The sequence below is a fragment of the Lissotriton vulgaris genome, chromosome 2_1, assembly GCF_964263255.1.
Source record: "Lissotriton vulgaris chromosome 2_1, aLisVul1.2, whole genome shotgun sequence".
NCBI classification, from domain to species: Eukaryota; Metazoa; Chordata; class Amphibia; order Caudata; family Salamandridae; genus Lissotriton; species Lissotriton vulgaris.
In genome coordinates, this window is record NC_141687.1 from 239,990,573 (window position 1) to 240,007,756 (window position 17,184).

General features: G+C 47.2%; 1 protein-coding gene across 6 annotated transcripts in view; it reads left to right on the forward strand.

The window, feature by feature from the left end:
* NF1 (neurofibromin 1) overlaps positions 1-17,184 on the forward strand; it is a 2,008,692-nt gene that overhangs the window by 1,555,628 nt on the left and 435,880 nt on the right. For all 6 annotated transcript variants that reach the window (XM_086954827.1, XM_086954826.1, XM_086954830.1 and 3 more), the window contains one exon: positions 7,260-7,361. In XM_086954827.1, coding sequence (XP_086810953.1) covers positions 7,260-7,361 — 102 coding nt within the window. The remainder of the gene's footprint in view (positions 1-7,259; positions 7,362-17,184) is intronic.

Below are 17,184 nucleotides of genomic sequence, written 5' to 3' on the forward strand. Positions count from 1 at the left end.
CTGGTGCCTGGGAGTCCCACGGCCTACCTGTCACAAAAGAGAACGCGCAATGTCGTCAATTCTGTGTGTTGGAATTTCCAAGGCGGCACTCGCTCAGCGACGCTTTTCGTCACGAGTGGAGCAGCGGTATGTTGTACGCCTTTCCGCCTATACCACTTCTGCCCTGGCTGCTGAAGAAGATCAGGCCCAAGTCATCCTTGTGGCTCCGGATTGGGCACGAAGATACTGGTTTCCCGAGCAACTCAGCATGGCGATCGATCCCCCGATCTGATTGCCTCTTCGGGAGGATCTTCTGTCACAGCAGCAGGGGACGGTTCTCCACCCGGACCTGTTTAGCCTCAACCTCCATGCATGGAGATTGAGCGGCAACAGTTGACACCTTTCGATCTTCCTCTCGAAGTCTGCGATGTCATTCTGGCAGCCAGACGTCCCTCTACGAAAACGGTGTACGCCTGTAGATGGAACAGTTTTGTGGTGTGGTGCACAGCTAAGTCTGTGGATCCTCTTTCTGCAGCTCTTTCTGAAGTTCTTCTGTTCCTTCTTTCCTTGGCCCGGCAGGGCTCTGCTCTGGGCGCTATCAAGGGTTATCTTTCTGCCATCTCCGCCTTTCTCCGGCTTCCTGATCAGCCTTCTCTTTTTAAGTCAACGGTTGTGAACTGTTTTCTAAAAGGCATTACACACATGTTCCCTCTGGTGCCATTTATCATGCCTCAGTGGGACTTAAACCTTGTATTGACATTTCTGATGTGCGCTCCTTTTGAGCCCCTTCATAACTGTCCTTTTACGTGTTCTCACTCTTAAGACGGCTTTCCTGGTAGGTATTACCTCTGCCAAAATAGTGAGTGAGCTCCAGGCTCTTTCTTCTAAACCACCTTTCCTTTCTATTCATCCGGACTAGGTGGTTCTGAGGACCCGTCCTTCTTTCTTGCCAAAGTTTGTTACGCCCTTCCACATCGGGAAGACCATAACTTTGCCCACCTTCTTTCCGCCTCCGTATCCTTCCAGAGAGGAAGAGAGGCTCCACCGTCTGGACCCAAAACGTGTGCTATTCTTCTACCTGAACCGCACACAACAGTTCTGGGTGGATGACCAGCTCTTTGTTGGCCAGGTGGGCGCCAAAATAGGTTGAGCCGTGCACAAACGGACCATTTAACGGTGGGTCGTTCTCTGCATCAAGGCCTGTTATTCGTTGGCTAAGAAGGAGCCTCCTGTGGGGTTGCGTGCCCATTCCACCAGGGCAACGGCAGCCACTACTGCCTTGGGAAGCAGCGTTCCCTTGCAGGACATTTGCCAGGCAGCTACGTGGGACTCGCTGTATACATTTACCAAGCACTACTGCCTTGACGGTCAGGTCCTGAGGGATAGCTTCTTTGGCCGTTCTGTGCTCCATGACTTTTTGGTGTAATCTTGTTCGCAGACCCACCACCGGGGTTGGTATTGCTGGGGTATCTATTCTAAGGTAAGGAATCTATCACTAACGTGTCTCTTTCAGATGCACAAGTTACTACTTGTGTAACGATATATCTGTAAGAGACATTAGTTAGTGATAGATTCCTTACCGCCCTCCCGTCCTCCCCGTTCTGCGAACTGATTACTAGGGTTAAGGTCATCCCTTTTTGAGCCCTAGTTTTATGCACCGATGGTCAGTATCTTGCATTGCTCTGCGACCCTGGCGTGGAAAGTCATATAAAGAACTGACATCAGCGCGCATGGATGGCGCCTAAGTACTCTCCGTGACGTCATCTCGGCGCTCACGACGCCAGTGACGGACGCGGTGCCGCAGGACGCCACCTACTGACGCGCAGGGGTACTGCTAAGCGAAACTTTCCGGATCCAGTCTGGCGCCTGGGGATGTTTTAAGGTAAGGAATCTATCAATAACTAATGTCTCTTACAGATATATCGTTACGCAAGTAGTAACTTGTGCGTCAGCACAGATTGGAAGAGCTACCACCAGGCACTTTTTGGCTGAGTTTGTTTTGATGGTTTGTCGAAGATTTTTTGGAGAATCTTTTCTCCTGGTGTGCAATGGATGTCACCCAAGATATCAACGGGTTTTAAACCCTATGGTGCCTGTCATAGGCAGATGTCTGTGACAGATGCACACTCAATTTGTTTGAGGTGCTTGGAGCGGGACCACGACGCCAAAGACTTCAGTGCCATGTTCCCTTAAGTTCTTCGCTGCCCAACATCAGAAAACCTCACCTTGCTCATGATCCCAGTCGCGTGAAAGGTCTGACATTTGTTGTCTCAGTCAAAGTCATCAGGTAAGTCCCACAAGCATTCATCGGCAACTATGCACCAGGCGCAGTCCTCGGCAGAGGCATGGAAACGTCTGCACCACTAGAATCCTCGCTCCTGTGCCTGGGTCTGCTCTACCCCTCCGAGTTTCTCGTGGCGACCCCTAACCATCTTAAGTAGTTCTTTGAGGCCATGCAGCTCATATTTGGAACCCCTCTGAAGTCCATTTGGCCCCACAGGTTCAGGAGGGACCCCTACTGAATTCCCGACAGGGCAATCTGGCCCCATGGATTCGATGTTGGATCTGGAGCAGTTCCGTTTGCCAGACCAAGACCTTCCACAGAGCCTGCTCCGGTGCAGTTGACCCCAGCAGCACTTATGCTATCATCATTCTTGACTCTGATACAGAGCCAGCTCGACGTCGACTCCTTCGTCAACTGGTACCGTTCCCTTCATACCAGAGCCAGTACCTTTTTGAAGAAGGGAGAGGGAGGTGATTTGAAGGGATCTGAGGACCCTTATGTTTCCCATCATCCCCTAGATTAACCAGAGGATAACTGGTACGAGGAACTGACAGATACCAGTGGGTTTGATTCCTCACTGGACACTGACTTGGTCTCTCCTCCTACCGTGGTTTCGGAGGAAGGAGCCTCATTTGCAATGGTGGTGCAGAGGGGGGCTGCGGTCCTTGCCCATCGGTTGCCCTCAGTGGCAGTTAAGACAAACATCTTGACTAAAGTGCTTTAGCTACTGGGCATGTATAGCCAGCAAGATGCAGGAGGCCATGAAATCCAACAAACGTCATTATCGTCATCAAAATAAGTTTATTTTGTGGTGAAGCCGCTTACAAACATCATAAAATACAAATTGACTTTCAAAACTGTATATGTATGATTTAAAAGAAAAACAATAAATGCAGAAAAATGGATTGCAAAAATAATGAATACATATTAATCGTTAATAATCCTCTTGTAAACTTATACAATATTGAATTTCAGACCTCAAGGATTAATAATAACTTGAAGGAAAAGCTGCAGACCTAGTACACTAACTAAAAAAAAAAAAACATTGTCAAGCAAATTTGTATTTATAATGAGACACCCTGTCTCTTTTTTTGAATCCATACAGCATATAAAAACAGCTAAGTGCAAAAACTATGACAGGGCTATTAGTCAGGAAAATTCTAGAGGTAACTTAGTTAAGCCTGGCATCCAGGTTTAATCTAAGCGATCTAATCCTTGCCCCCTTTCTATTTTCTACAATACACATAGAAATAATAAATGGTCGACATCCTCAACCATGTCCTTAAAAATCTTGCAAAGGGCAGATTCAACCTCAATTGGCAGTGAAACAGATCTCGGGGTAGTCGCTTTATACCTCTTAATAACTGCTAAAACTCTATGCAATAGAGTAATTCACTTTCCAACTTCCAGGGGAGTGATTTATCTAGTTAACATCCAAGTAATCAAAGCTATCAAAACATTTCAGAGATACACATTTCAGAGATAACCCCTACATTCAAAATGCCTCAGTTAAATAACCTATGGTTCTTGGAAGTATCAACTCCAGACCTCAACTCCGAGGCCGCAAAATTCAGTAAATCTATGAAGACGATTCTGCAGACCCACTGGAGTATGCAGGAAGGACTGTCAGACAGAAATAGAAGTAAGGCTCAGACTGATGTACCTGTAAAGAGCCAGGTCTTCAGAGCCTTGCGGAAGAGAGAGTGAGACACTTGTCCAGAGAAATCAGCAGGGAGATAATTCCAGAGCCTAGCAACAGCGATGGAGAACGATCTGCCTACCCATCTGGCTCTCTTAAACCTGGGGACTGCCAGCAGATTTTTACTGGTTGATCTAAGCTGTTTAGTGGGAACATAGCGCCGGAAAAGCCCTTTAATATCATCTGAGCCTAGGTCATAGAAGGCCTTGTGATTAAGACAAAGAGCCTTGAATAGAATTCTTCGGTTTGAAGGGAGCCAATGCAGCTTGCTGAGAGAAACCAAGACTGAGTGGTATTTAGGGAGATCCATCACCAGCCTGGCTGCTGCATTCTGCACCAACTGCAAATGATGAACAAGGGCCTTGTTAATGCCCAAATACAGGGCATTACAGTAGTGCAATCTGGACAGCACTAAGGCAGTAACTGCCTGCTTTCGGGAGGCTAAAGAAAGGGAATAGGAGATTTTCCTGAGAATCCCAATAATCCCAAAGCAGGTGGACACAGTTCTATTGATCTGAGGGCTCAGAGAGAGAGAATTGTCCACTATGACCCCTGGATTTTTTTCAAAGGATACAGGGCAAGGACAGGAACCAAGCGTATCTGGCAATCAATCATTGGGCCAGACATTCTGTTGGTTTACAAAGATCAGGACCTCTGTTTTGTCCCCCTGGAGTTCAAGATAATTCTCAACCATCCAAAAGGAGACTGCCTGCATACAGCTTTTGAAATTAGTGGCAGATTCCCTAATGCTATGGGTAATAGACACCATGATTTGCGTTTCGTCGGCATAGGACAACACCTCCAGTCCGAATGATCCGACAACCCTATCCAGTGGGGCGACAGAAATATTGAAAAGGTTCGGGCTCAGAGAGGAGCCCTGAGGGACTCCAAATAACAGATGGTTAGGAGCCGAGTGAAATTGACCCATTTTCACTGTTTGTGCCCGATCACTAAGGAAGGAGTTCAGTCGCTTGAGGGCCGTGCCCCAACCCCTATCTCCCTGAGCCGTTCCAACAGTCTCGTGGGAGATAGAGTATCAAAGGCTGCAGTAAGATCAAGAAGAATCAACAGCGTGGTGTGCCCTGCGTCAACTTGAACACGAATCGTATTGATTACTGAGGTTAGCGCTGTCTCCGTGCTGTGATCACTTCTAAAACCATGTTGCGAGCCATCAAGCAGCTGGTGCTCCCCTAAATGGGAGCTGAGGTGAGAGTTCAGATGTTTCTCCAGATCTTCTGCTGGAACTGGTAACAGGGAAATGGGGTGATAGTCCCTTAGGTCAGCCAGATCCAGAGAGGGTTTTTTTAAAGAGGTTTAACCACCGCAGTCTTCCAAGGGATGGGGTACTGCCCCACTGAGATAGCTACATTAAGTATTGAGGTATGGTGCTGAATAATAGCCTCCTTTCCTATTTTCAAGATCTTCAAAGGGCACGACTCCATCGGGAAGCCAGATGTATATCCCCTAACAGGAGGTCCGTAAGCTCTGGAGACAGGGGGAGAGGTAACTTGGGTATCTTCGCTGGGGTTATGGACTTGTTAAGATGGAGTTGGGAGGGACTGATGGGGGGATCTCTGCATTAACAGTTTCCAACCAGGAATATATATCCATAAGTTTTGAACGTAGATAATCTGCTATTCTGTCACAGAGCTTCTGGGAGAAATCCGTCAAGTTAGGGACTGAGGGGGAGGAGAGCGAATTAATAACATTAAAAAGTTCTGAGATATCTAAGGGATTCTGTGGCCTTTGAGTAAAATGCTACTTTTACTCAGTATGGGGGCCAGAACACAGCCTTGCCGCACTCCATGCTTAATAGGTATGCAGTGTGTGAGCTTGCCACCCATTTCACCTGGGCTAAGTTATCTTTGTGATGTCTGATGTAAATTCCTAACAGGGTAGAATTAACACCCATGGACTTTAAGATAAACCACAAATGTTGGCTGGGAACGACGTCAAATGCAGTTCTTAGGTCCACAAAGGCCACATACAAGTGATCCTTGCTAAGCCTTAGATACTTCCACAAAATTAGTCGAAAGTTGGAAGTAAAATATCTGATTGATCGTACTAAACTTTGAGTGGAAACCAGCCTCGAGTGGGGCAATGATCTGGGATGCTGCCATCCAGGCTTGCAATTTGTGTAAGATCTGGTGCTAAAATACTTTCTGAAAATTATCAAGCCAATAGCCTGATAGTTTTCAAGAAGATCAGTAATGACTGGGCCCAAGTTATTCTTGTGGCCCCTGATTGGATTTTGTACCCCGAACTCCTATGCTTGAGTATCTGTCCTCCAGTCGGTTTGCTCCTTCGGGTGGCACCCGAACCTGTGCACCATTTCGGTTGCTAATGGATTTTCGTCTACCCCATAACTGTTAAATGCAATACTACCGCAAATGGGACATGTGATGTTTGAGATAAAAAGTCATTTACAAGGCAGCCGTCAGAAATCTACTATATTGCTGGATTGTGCAAGACGAATGAACTTTAACTGTGCAATCCTGTTGTAAATCCCATAACCCCAACCGAATTACCTGTTTTTTAGGATCATAGCACACAGTAGACACCAGTTGAGGTTATTGATTTGAGGAGACTATATAGATGGGAGTTTTTACCACAACTGGGAGTCTGAGGCTGTTCGCATTTTTTCTTATGGTCTCTTTATTTTCTTCCTTTGTATATGTCTTGTTAAACTTAATCTTTGTCAATGTACCAAATAGATGAGCATTTATTTACAATACACATTGTTGCATATACATTTTGGGGATAATATTAGCACATTATCCCCAACAGAAAAAGACATTTCTCAAAACATTAGCACACATGTCTGCCGGTCAGGCACACAGTAGTGAATACTTAATGGCTGACACTCAAATGCTCTAAATACTTTTAAAGACCATTACATCATTGTATAGATCATGTAATATAAAAAATACATTATGAGCGACCTGTAATATGGTCCTATATTGCACTCTTGTGGTTCAGGTGGTTTGTAAACGTCACCAGAACCCCTGAATAGCAAAATAGGCCCGTGCTACACAGTTTCCCATAATGTACTCTCCTGCTCAGTGTATGTCTGTAAACACATCTGAATATACAGATACGAACATGCAGAGTCTCGGGAAATGGTTGACTTTCAAATCTTCTATCATCTCTTGCCTTTTCACTTTGTAACAGATTCAGTACATTGCTGTAATAGTTGCCTCATTTAGAACATTTGTTGTTGCCGTTTTTATAACGGTTTTATCATGTGTGGGGCTATATAATGGCTTAACTTTGCAAAATATTTATTTCCTAATTTAGGGACTAGAAAGCTGCCTGAAGGGACCTGACAATTATAACAGTCAAGTCTTAATAGAAGCCACAGTGATTGCATTAACTAAACTTCAGCCCCTGCTCAATAAGGTATGTTAAGATTTCCAAGGACTGCCGAAGAGTAGTAATGTTAAGCACACTCTGTTTTTTTCATAATGTCATTGTGTTCTTTGAACTGTTACTACTTTGTATTTGGCCTTTTGATTAATTTTAGAGTGTTATGTTCATATCTTTCCAATTCAATACCTAGGCCCTCGTTGAAAGTTTGTTGCACTTTAAAACTGAGGACATAGATATATCTTTTATTCCTTCTTGTATCCCAACAGCAAAATCTCGCAGCTACAAACATTGTCCTAGGAATGGTAAATCACCTGTAAGACTCGGGGATACCCAGTACATTTACATTAGTTTTCCCCCATTCTGGGGACCAATCCACTGGCAGTTTCTGCCTGCTCTGAGCTGGCTGAAGAGTTTAGCAAGAGGTCTGGAGTTGATTGGGGAACCAGGGTTGGGTAAGCCTAGTGGGACATTTTCTCTTGCCTCTGGAGTTCCTGAAGGAGTTGGGTGGTCACCAGGCTGTGCTCCTGCCTAAAATCCCTGCAGCGGTTTCACTGGGTGCAGATGTGCACCCGGTGAGTCTGGGCCGTTGTCTCCGAACCAGGCATTATTGGTTTGGAGACAGTGGACATCCTGTTATGGCCAAGTGTGGTATCCATTTCAGGGTCAGCTTTCATTACTGCAGCTAGTAAACAATCCTATTAACGCGTTCACTATTTTCATGTACTTTGGACCAAAGACACAACTGTACTTGAAATGATGCTCTCCTATCTTTAGTGTGTGTGACTATAAATTCTTTCATTCTATTCTTTCGTCAGTGTTTATGGCCTACGTTTCTTTTGGTCCACAGTTCAGCAGGAGAAATTAGAGTTAAATAAAAATATCCCCCTTTGTTCCACATGCAGCTACTCTGTCCTCATTTGCTCACTTGTTATGTTGAGCATTTCTTAAGGTGTATTTTTACAGTTTTGCTCCAGTGCCCTTTTTTCCTAAATAGGAGAATGCCATGGTCTCTTCTTTATCCTCTTCCTGTCAAAGTACTTAATTGCTAATGTCATCGTTTATGATAATTTTTAAATAAAGACTTTTAAAATCAAATGTATTGTGTTAGGCTCTCTACAGTACACAGCAATTTCATCGTCAAGCCATATTTCTGTTTTGGGTTAATCGCTGTTTAACCATTTCACTTGAATGTTCTTCTTTCAACCTCCCATGGTATGCCTTTTAATTATGTCCATAAGAGTGGAACTTGCTCTATTGAGTCTCTCGTTCCAGAATAATGTGGAATTTGGCACAGCTTCGAACTGTAATCATTTATTTATTTACATGTCTAATATATATATGCCCCTTGTATTACCTGCACACTTCATCGTTAACCATTGTATCCTCATCGGAATTTCCAACTTGCTTGTTGATCTAAAAAAGTTGAGTATGAGGTACACCTCTTTATCTTGTTTTCAAGGGAGAATGGGTTTGGGTTTAAAGAACAGGAAGTAGTGGCGCTCTGAGCAGTGTGATCTCTGGTTCTTTTGTGCAATAGGCACGCGGTGCAAAGCAGGTCCGGGGGACACAAACCCAAAGGAAAAAAAACCCTGTAGTGGTATAGGGAGGCCTATACCAGAAGTAGAAGCAAAGCTGGTCCTGTGCACGCGCTAGTACGTCACGTGGTCTTGAAGTCAGGAATCGGAGTTACGTGCAAGATAAGAAGTACATGAGGGTTCAAAATTAAACGTCAGGCACAAAAGTTTGTGTAGGTGAGGAATGTTTTATAAGTCAATTGTTGGTCAGTACAGAAAATAATAGCCAGCCGACACGTGTTTCGTCACACCGTGAAGGTAGATGCGACTCATCAGGACTGTATGCTAGGAGTATTTCAGATCGTGGTGGCGGTATCGGGTATGATGCCGGCCACGTAGGTCGGGAGTTGGAATATGAGCACGCCGGGTACCCCGTAGTAAGGGAGGGGAAACCGGAGTTCAAGGACGGGTAAGTCCAGAGCTTCCGGGAGGTGCCTCAGGCATGGGGAATGTTGCTGGAGTGTGCTAGCGAGCGGCGTCAGAGGTCCGGGTAGTGGACCTCTTTATCTTGTTTTGCTGTTCATATAAATTGTATGTATTTATTAAATATTGTGTTCTTCAGTTAGTTCAGTATTCTCCTTTTCCAGGAGTTGGAAAATATGTGGAGCCCTGCCCTGCCTCTTCGATAATTTTGATGCTTTTAATGCATCATTAAATCGTAAGGGTCCCTTTGAAGAAATATGCTTTGGATGTAGGTGCTCCTTGCTATGTATAGTGTGCAATTTGAGCACAATTAAATGGTAATTCGATTTATCAATGGCTACTCATCCGGTGTGTTTTATTGTGATGGATTCTTCTAATTTCAGATTCTTCACCTTATAATTATTTCCAGGCGTCAGACTGGATTCAACAGCTCCCATGTGCTGCTAGGTGGCGCCATGCTGCTCAGTGATAGTTTAGCACTATACATGATGGAGCTGAGCCACCTGTAATCACCATCCTTGCCTGCTTCCTTTCAGCACCTTCTTTCGCAGATCAGGAGCTCCACTCCCAGCTTTGGTGGTTTTTCTGACAGCTTCTAAATGATTTCACCACTGTGCTAGGGAACAATGATGTCTCCAAAATGACAGGTTTCAAACCCTGTCACAGCTGCAGTAAGCAGATTTCGGTCACAGGCCTGGACAAGGTGAGTCTTTGGTTTATAGGTGTTGGCCACAACTCTAAATCATGCCGAAAGTGTATGGGCAGTCCTGGTCCCAGTCTTGAGGCTGCTCCTGTGACTGCTCAACTTCGCACTCAAAGTACTCTGGTAAGTGCAAGTCCTACCGCAAGGTTAAGAAAGTGAAACAGGACTTAATCCCATCTCACTACTTTTACCCCCACAGAGAAAGTGCAAGGGCATCATGATATTAGATGCACCCCTTTGACAAGACTACGGGCAAGTGGCATGGCCTCATGATGGGCAGAGTGCTGTCTTAGTCCTGTACTGAGTGGTTGTTTGCTTCTGGAGCTGGCTGGAGCCTCATGGCATTTCCCTGACAGTTAGCCACCTAGCAGGATCCTTGAATGTCATGATGGCGAGCTCAGCCAACAGCGTCTGGTGGCTAATCCCCTGGCAGATCGTGATGGGCTCCTGGTAGATCGTGACTGGTGCCTGCACATTAATGGTGGAAGCAGTGGGGAGAGTCCTGGATAGATTTTTTCCCCACCTTTAAACACACAGTTTCAAAGGTTTTGCTCATTGGATTTATTGTTAGAACAGTTGGCGATGCATTGCAGCTGAAATGGCCCGCCTATACGCCTTCCTACCCAGAGTTCCAAAAAGGAGCAAGAATGACCACGCCCAACTTTTCCTAGTGACTCCAGATTGGGCCCGAATAGTATGGTGACAGAACTTCTTGCCAGGAGAATCTGCCCATGACCTGGGCTCTCACTCTGGGAAGATCCCATGTCTCAGCAGCAGGGTAGGGTCCTTCATCCATTGCCTACCCAATCTAAATGTCCTTTTGTGGAGATTGAATGGTGCTAGTTAACTACTCCTGATCTTCCTCCTGAGGTGGTTAATGTCATCCTTGTTGTCACACATCTTTCCTTAAAGTCTTTTTATGCCAGGTACAGGGCCAAATTTGGTGTGGAATTCACAAGACCGATACCTGAGAAACAAAACTGTCTAATGTCCTGTTTGTTTTGTAATTGGTCTTTGCTGCCTGCACAATCAAAGGCTATTTGAATGCACTTACGGCTAATTTGCTTTTATCAGCCTAACTGCCCTTGTTCAGCTCACCTGCTGTGATGCAGATTTTTGAGGGTTTGACACACATGTTCCCTCCCTAACTATTTGTGAGGCTTAGTTCGACCTTAACTTTGTTTTAATGCTTCTCATGTGTTTACCCTTTGAGCCGGTGCACAGCTACTCCTTGTGTCTTCTGAATCTCAAAACTGTCTTTCTCATTTCAATCTCTTGCAGCTCATTGAGTGAGTGAGCTCCAGGCTCTATCTGTGCAACCACCCTACAACCCTTTATTCCGGACATGCTGGTATTGAGGATCTTTTTTCTGAAAGTCATAACTTTTCACATTGGGCAAATCATCACCCTGCTTTGAAACTACAACTCATCCCTCAAAAGAGGAGGAGAGGATCTATCGTTTGAATCCCAAAAGAGCTAGAAGCTTTTTCAATGATAGTAACCAAGGATCCTTAGGTGAATATCAGCTTTTTGTTGGGATTTAGGTTAAAGCAAGAGAAGTCTGTGCAGAAGGAGACTATCAAATTGAAGCGTCCATTTAAAAAAAATCTTCTATACACTGGCTAAAAAGCAGCCAGAATGACTGAGAGCTCACTCCAGAATGAGAAAGTCTCCTAAAACTATGTTATACCAAAGGGGATGATGGACGGAGCGTTTGAGCAAATCAAAAACACACCCCCGGTCAACTGATCTGGGTTTAATCCATCACCATTCTTTAGCTCACTCCACCACCCCAGTTCAGACATGGCCATATGCAAATCAGTTTAACCCTGTGCCTCATGGGAACAGTCCAGCCCGAACTGCCAAGCCCTGTCTTCCCTGAGCCGGAAACAAGCATCCTGGGACCGGTTGCGGATTCATAATCCTCATCAGCCAGGCTATGTTGAATCCAGTGGTAGAGTGAGCAAGGGACCCACGTCTGGGCATACCCTGCCAACTAAGGGCGAACAAAGCGATACCAAAGGGGATGATGGACGGAGCGTTTGAGCAAATCAAACACTCACCCCCAGTCAACTGATCTGGGTTTTATCCTCCACCACCCCAGTTCAGACATGGCCATATGCAAATCAGTCTAACCCTGTGCCTCATGGGAACAGTCCAGCCCTAACTGCCAAGCCATGTCTTCCCTGGACTGTAAACAAGCATCCTGGGACCGGTTTCGGATTCATAATCCTCATCAGCCAGGCTATCTTGAATCCAGTGGTAGAGTGAGCGAGGGGCCCACGTCTGGGCATACCCTGCCAACTTAGGGCCAACAAAGCGATACCAAAGGGGATGATGGACGGAGCGTTTGAGCAAATCAAACACTCACCCCCAGTCAACTGATCTGGATTTAATCCATCACCATTCTTCAGCTCCCTCCACCATCCCAGTTCAGACATGACCATATGCAAATCAGTCTAACCCTGTGCCTCATGGGAACAGTCCAGCCTGAACTGCCAAGCCATGTCTTCCCTGGACCAGAAACAAGCATCCTGGGACCGGTTTTGGATTCATGATCCTCATCAGCCAGGCTATCTTGAATCCAGTGGTAGAGTGAGCAAGGGACCCACGTCTGGGCATACCCTGCCAACTTAGGGTGAACAAAGCGATACCAAAGGGGATGATGAACTATGTTGGCACACGGCGTCCCTGTTCTTCAAGTTTGCCAGGTAGCAACACCGTTGATGGTGCCCATGTTCACAACACACTACTGCCTTGATAACCAGGTCTGATGGAAGGGCATTTCGCCCATTCGTTCCTTTAGTCTGAGTCCACTCCACCTTGAAAAACCTCTACTTTGGTATCGATTCTAAGTCAAGGGATCTGCAGCTAAAAATATCCATCAGAAGAACATATTACTTACCCCTAGGTAACTCTTTTTTTAGACACTGTCTAGCTGCAGATTCCTCACCACCATGCCACCTCCCTGTTCTCGGAAGTGGCCTCTTTTTAACATCTATAAAGTTCCCAAATTAGGAATCTGCAACTTGGCACGAACAAGTGGTTCAGGCGCCAAGCCTATGGGATCAGAAACGTTCAAGCAAGAAAGTGACGTCAGCATGTAGAGGTGGTGCTTATATGTTCATCTGGAATGGTGTGAAGCCACCCAACATGCTGGAGCATTGCAGAGAGGGTTTCCGGATCCAATCGGGCACATCAGAGAGTATTCTGAGATGAGGAATCTGTGGTTAGAAACCATACCCATCCAAAAGCGTATTACCATGTTCCTTAAGACAATAATTAGTAAGGTTCTGATGCTTCTTTTAGATGGTTAATCATATGGTTAATTAAATGGTACATATCTACAGGTATCCTTGTTCATTCCGTTTTGAGCAGTTCAGGCGCATTCATATTTTGTTTTTAAGACTCTTAGCTCATGTCGAGAGCTGCAACCAAGCTTTCTCTGTAATGTGTGCAAACATTGAGAAGTTTGCACACCTTTGACATATCTCAGGGCGGCAATGGCCATGCTGTACTTCACAGCCTGTGTATAGCCCACAAATGCATTGTGAACTATTTTGTTTTCTTTTGAAAGATGCAAAATGTAGAGAGCAAGAGGGTGCAATACCGAACACTAGTTCTTACATTATCTGTGGATCTCCATGACCCACCCCCACCCTTGTCCATATTCTTCTTTTATGAAAAGCCAGATACATTGTGTGACCAATGGTTTGTTAAAAAAAAAAGTGCTACCCCTTTGTTTACTGCATAAGCAATCTGATAGACATCTAGCCGCAGATTCCTTAACTTAGAATATCCCGAGGCGTCAGAATGGATCCGGAAACCTTTCCGCCGCAGCATCTCTGCGTGCCGGGGGAGGCGCCGTTCGCTCCGCCCTGACGTCGTCCACGGACGTGGCGTCAGCAGAGCCATATAAGCCCCTCCTGTCGCGCTGACATCAATTTTCTTCTTTTCCACATCCCAACGCGGTTCCAGGAAAACCAGCAGTTCCTTGGCCTGTGATTTGGCCCTTCTCGACACCTTCGGCGTCACAGAACAGTGTGCAAAGCCTTTGGGATTTAAGGCATGTAAGACCTGTGAACGCCAGATGTCTGTCACAGACCCGCATGCCATCTGTATGTGGTGCCTGGGAGTGCACCACGACTCTAAACAGTTGGCCGCCTGTCAACAAATGAAACCTAAGTCCTTGAGGGAGCGTCGTATGAAATTGCTGGTCGCACAGCTACCTGGTCCTGCACATTTGCACCGCCGTTCTCCCTCTCTGGATCGGGCCCGTTCCCAAGGTTGTTCCCGCGGACGTCATTCAGAGGCGGGTAAGCACAAACATAAGTCACAGCGGTCTTTCTCCCATACTCGTGACGCTGGCGCCCATTCTTCTCGCCTGGCACGGGTGTCCGGCAGTCGTCACCTCCATACCCTCTCTTTCTGGGAGTTGGAGTGACGCTGGACCAAATTATGGCTTTTTCAAAATTACTCCACTCTTACTTTGGGTCACCCCCTCTCCCTGATGCGCCTTCGGGTCCCACAGAGGTGGAAGGCACTCATGTCGGCTCCTCGCCGGCGAATTCGTCCTCGACCCCGGCTGTGTGCATAGACTCCGGTTCCGGAGTTGATAATACTCCGACGGGACACGGCCCAGAGGGCCCTCCCAGTCAGCCGTCCAGCCCACCCCTCCAGTCACCACATAGCCCTGCGTGGCTTCCTGCGTTGACGTCTGAAGCGGCGCCGGGTTCGACGCCCTGTCGACGTTTTTCCTCCTTGCATATTGCGGTGGGATCACTGTCGGAAGGTGCCCGAGCCAAATCCACTTTGGAGTTCGTCATCATCAAGACGACTTTGACTCGGCGTTGGTCGACACCGGTGCCGAAATCTACCCCCCTTGCCCCCTGTTTTGCGTGAGGTTAATATTCCTCTTGACTCCTCGGATGTCGATGCGACTCCCACACGGTGTCTGTCGACGGCAGCGCCTACTCCTCCTCTGTATTGCAAGAGGTTGACGTTCCTCTGGACTACCCGGGTCCGAGGTCATTTGGTGCCCCATTGTGCAGGTACCTAGTGTGGCGTGGCCTTCGGATCAGCCTCAGGCTTCTTTACTTTTGCTGTCAAGTGGACAGGTTAGTCTCCAACCGTCTCCTAACGACGGTTTATTATAGCCTCCCAGGATGGCAACTGAGGCTAGTGCTGCCTACGACGGGCTATTCACAGGGCAACAGCTATTCTTCGGTTTCAGACCCCTGTGGTTTCCCTGCCTCTGATTCTTTACAGGATCTTCTCCACATGGAGCCTATTGAGGTGGAGCCTTTGCTGCCCCTTAGGGGATCTTTGTTTAACATCATGCTTGGCACATGGGCGAGGCCCTCCTCTGGTAACCCTGTTGATCGGGCCATAGCTCGTCGACACCGTTCTGCCCCGGATGATCCGCTCTGCCTGTCCCTTCACCCTAGAGCTCAGGGACTAGTTGTTCAGGCGGCTTTTGACTTGCTGCCTTCCTCCGCTTTGCTGCTGTTACCTCCTGCCAGGGAGTCTACTTGGTTGGAGACGTGGTTGCCAGATTTTGGCCTCGGCCAGGGCAGGCATCCGCGCATTAACTACGTCTTGCGTGTTCGCACGCACTTCCTCTGCCCTTTGGGACATAGTCGAGGTCCTCCTTCCTTCTATTCCAGAAGGACTTCGGGCAGAATTTAATTGCCTTATTCTTGATGGCAGGGGAATGGCGCAATTTTCCCTCCCATCTTTCCTTGATGCAATGACTCTGTGGGAAGGGCTCTTGCTCGGTCTGTGGCTTTGCGCCACCATGCATGGCAGCGCAACAGTTGTTTCCCAGACAATGTTTGGGATGCTCCTAGAGATGTGTCATTCAATGGCTTGGACCTTTTGACAGCCACGCAGATTCGCCTTATGTCTGGGCTACCGTAACTCTTGAGGCAAGACTTTCGGCCTTGTAGTATTCTTTTCTACCGCATAGGCGATGTTGCCTTGTTAGTTTCCTTCTAAAAAATGTCCCGGGTTCCTGCATAGTTACCGCATAGTGTAAGCTGTTGTTCCGCTATCTCAGTATTCGTTCAGTACAGCTGAACGGCTGGTTCTGTCTTCCTTTCAGTCCTCGGACTCGTTCCTGACCGGTTGCTCCCTCCTCGCTCCTCTCCCATTGCTGCTGCTGCCTGCCTGCCCTTGGTGATCATCGCAGCCCTAACTGAACACTACGGTATCGCCTGCGCTCAGTTACATTAGCGTAGTGTTATTTCAGAAGCTGCTAATTATAACGTAGGCTCCATATTACGCGTAGTATTATTTCAGAAGCTGCTAATTATTACGTAGGCTCCGCATTGTATTAGACCGGCTCTCATAGCGCTTGAAATTGTAGCGCCGCCCGCCCTGCTTTATAATTGAGTGTGTTTGCTTACTTCTACCAGCAACTGCAATATATCGATTTCACTCCCGGTGACTCAGGCGATTTGCTGCCCCTGCCTCGCCTCCCCTTTGACCTCCATTTTGTATTCTGTTGTTGTTGTTCCCAGGCACGCCCCTCCTCCCCGCTACTGCCTCCCAGCTGCTGACCCTCCCAAGCTCCGCCCCCTCCACTATCCTTTAAATGGCAGATGTTCCAACGCGCAGCGTTCACGCGCAGCCACCGCGCCCCATTCGCGCCGAAGGTGCGCCAAAGGTAAGCCTGTCTACGCCCGTCCGCGCCTGGACCGCGCCCAGCGCCAGACCCCCTGGTCCTCGTAATGCCCACCCCACCCGCATTGCTTACGCTGCCACCACCCTCCTAGCCCTTAACCCCGGCCGTTCCCCCAACTGCGTCCAAGCCGCTCCTGGACACACCCACAGACCCTTCTCATGCAACTCCTGCAAATTCAACGGCACCAAGAACAACTCATCATCTACGATCGCACAACAGATATCCGACCCCAACCACCTGCAATGCATCCTGCTCAACACCCGCTCGGTCCACAGGCACGCCATTGACCTCTGGAATCTACTAGACACCATCTCTCCGGACGTCGCCTTCCTAACAGAAACATGGATGAACGCCTCCTCTGCCCCAGACATCACCATTGCCATCCCGGAAGACTATAAGATCATACGCAAGGACCGCACCGGCCACACAGGAGGAGGTATCGCTATCGTCCATAAGAAATCCATCCGC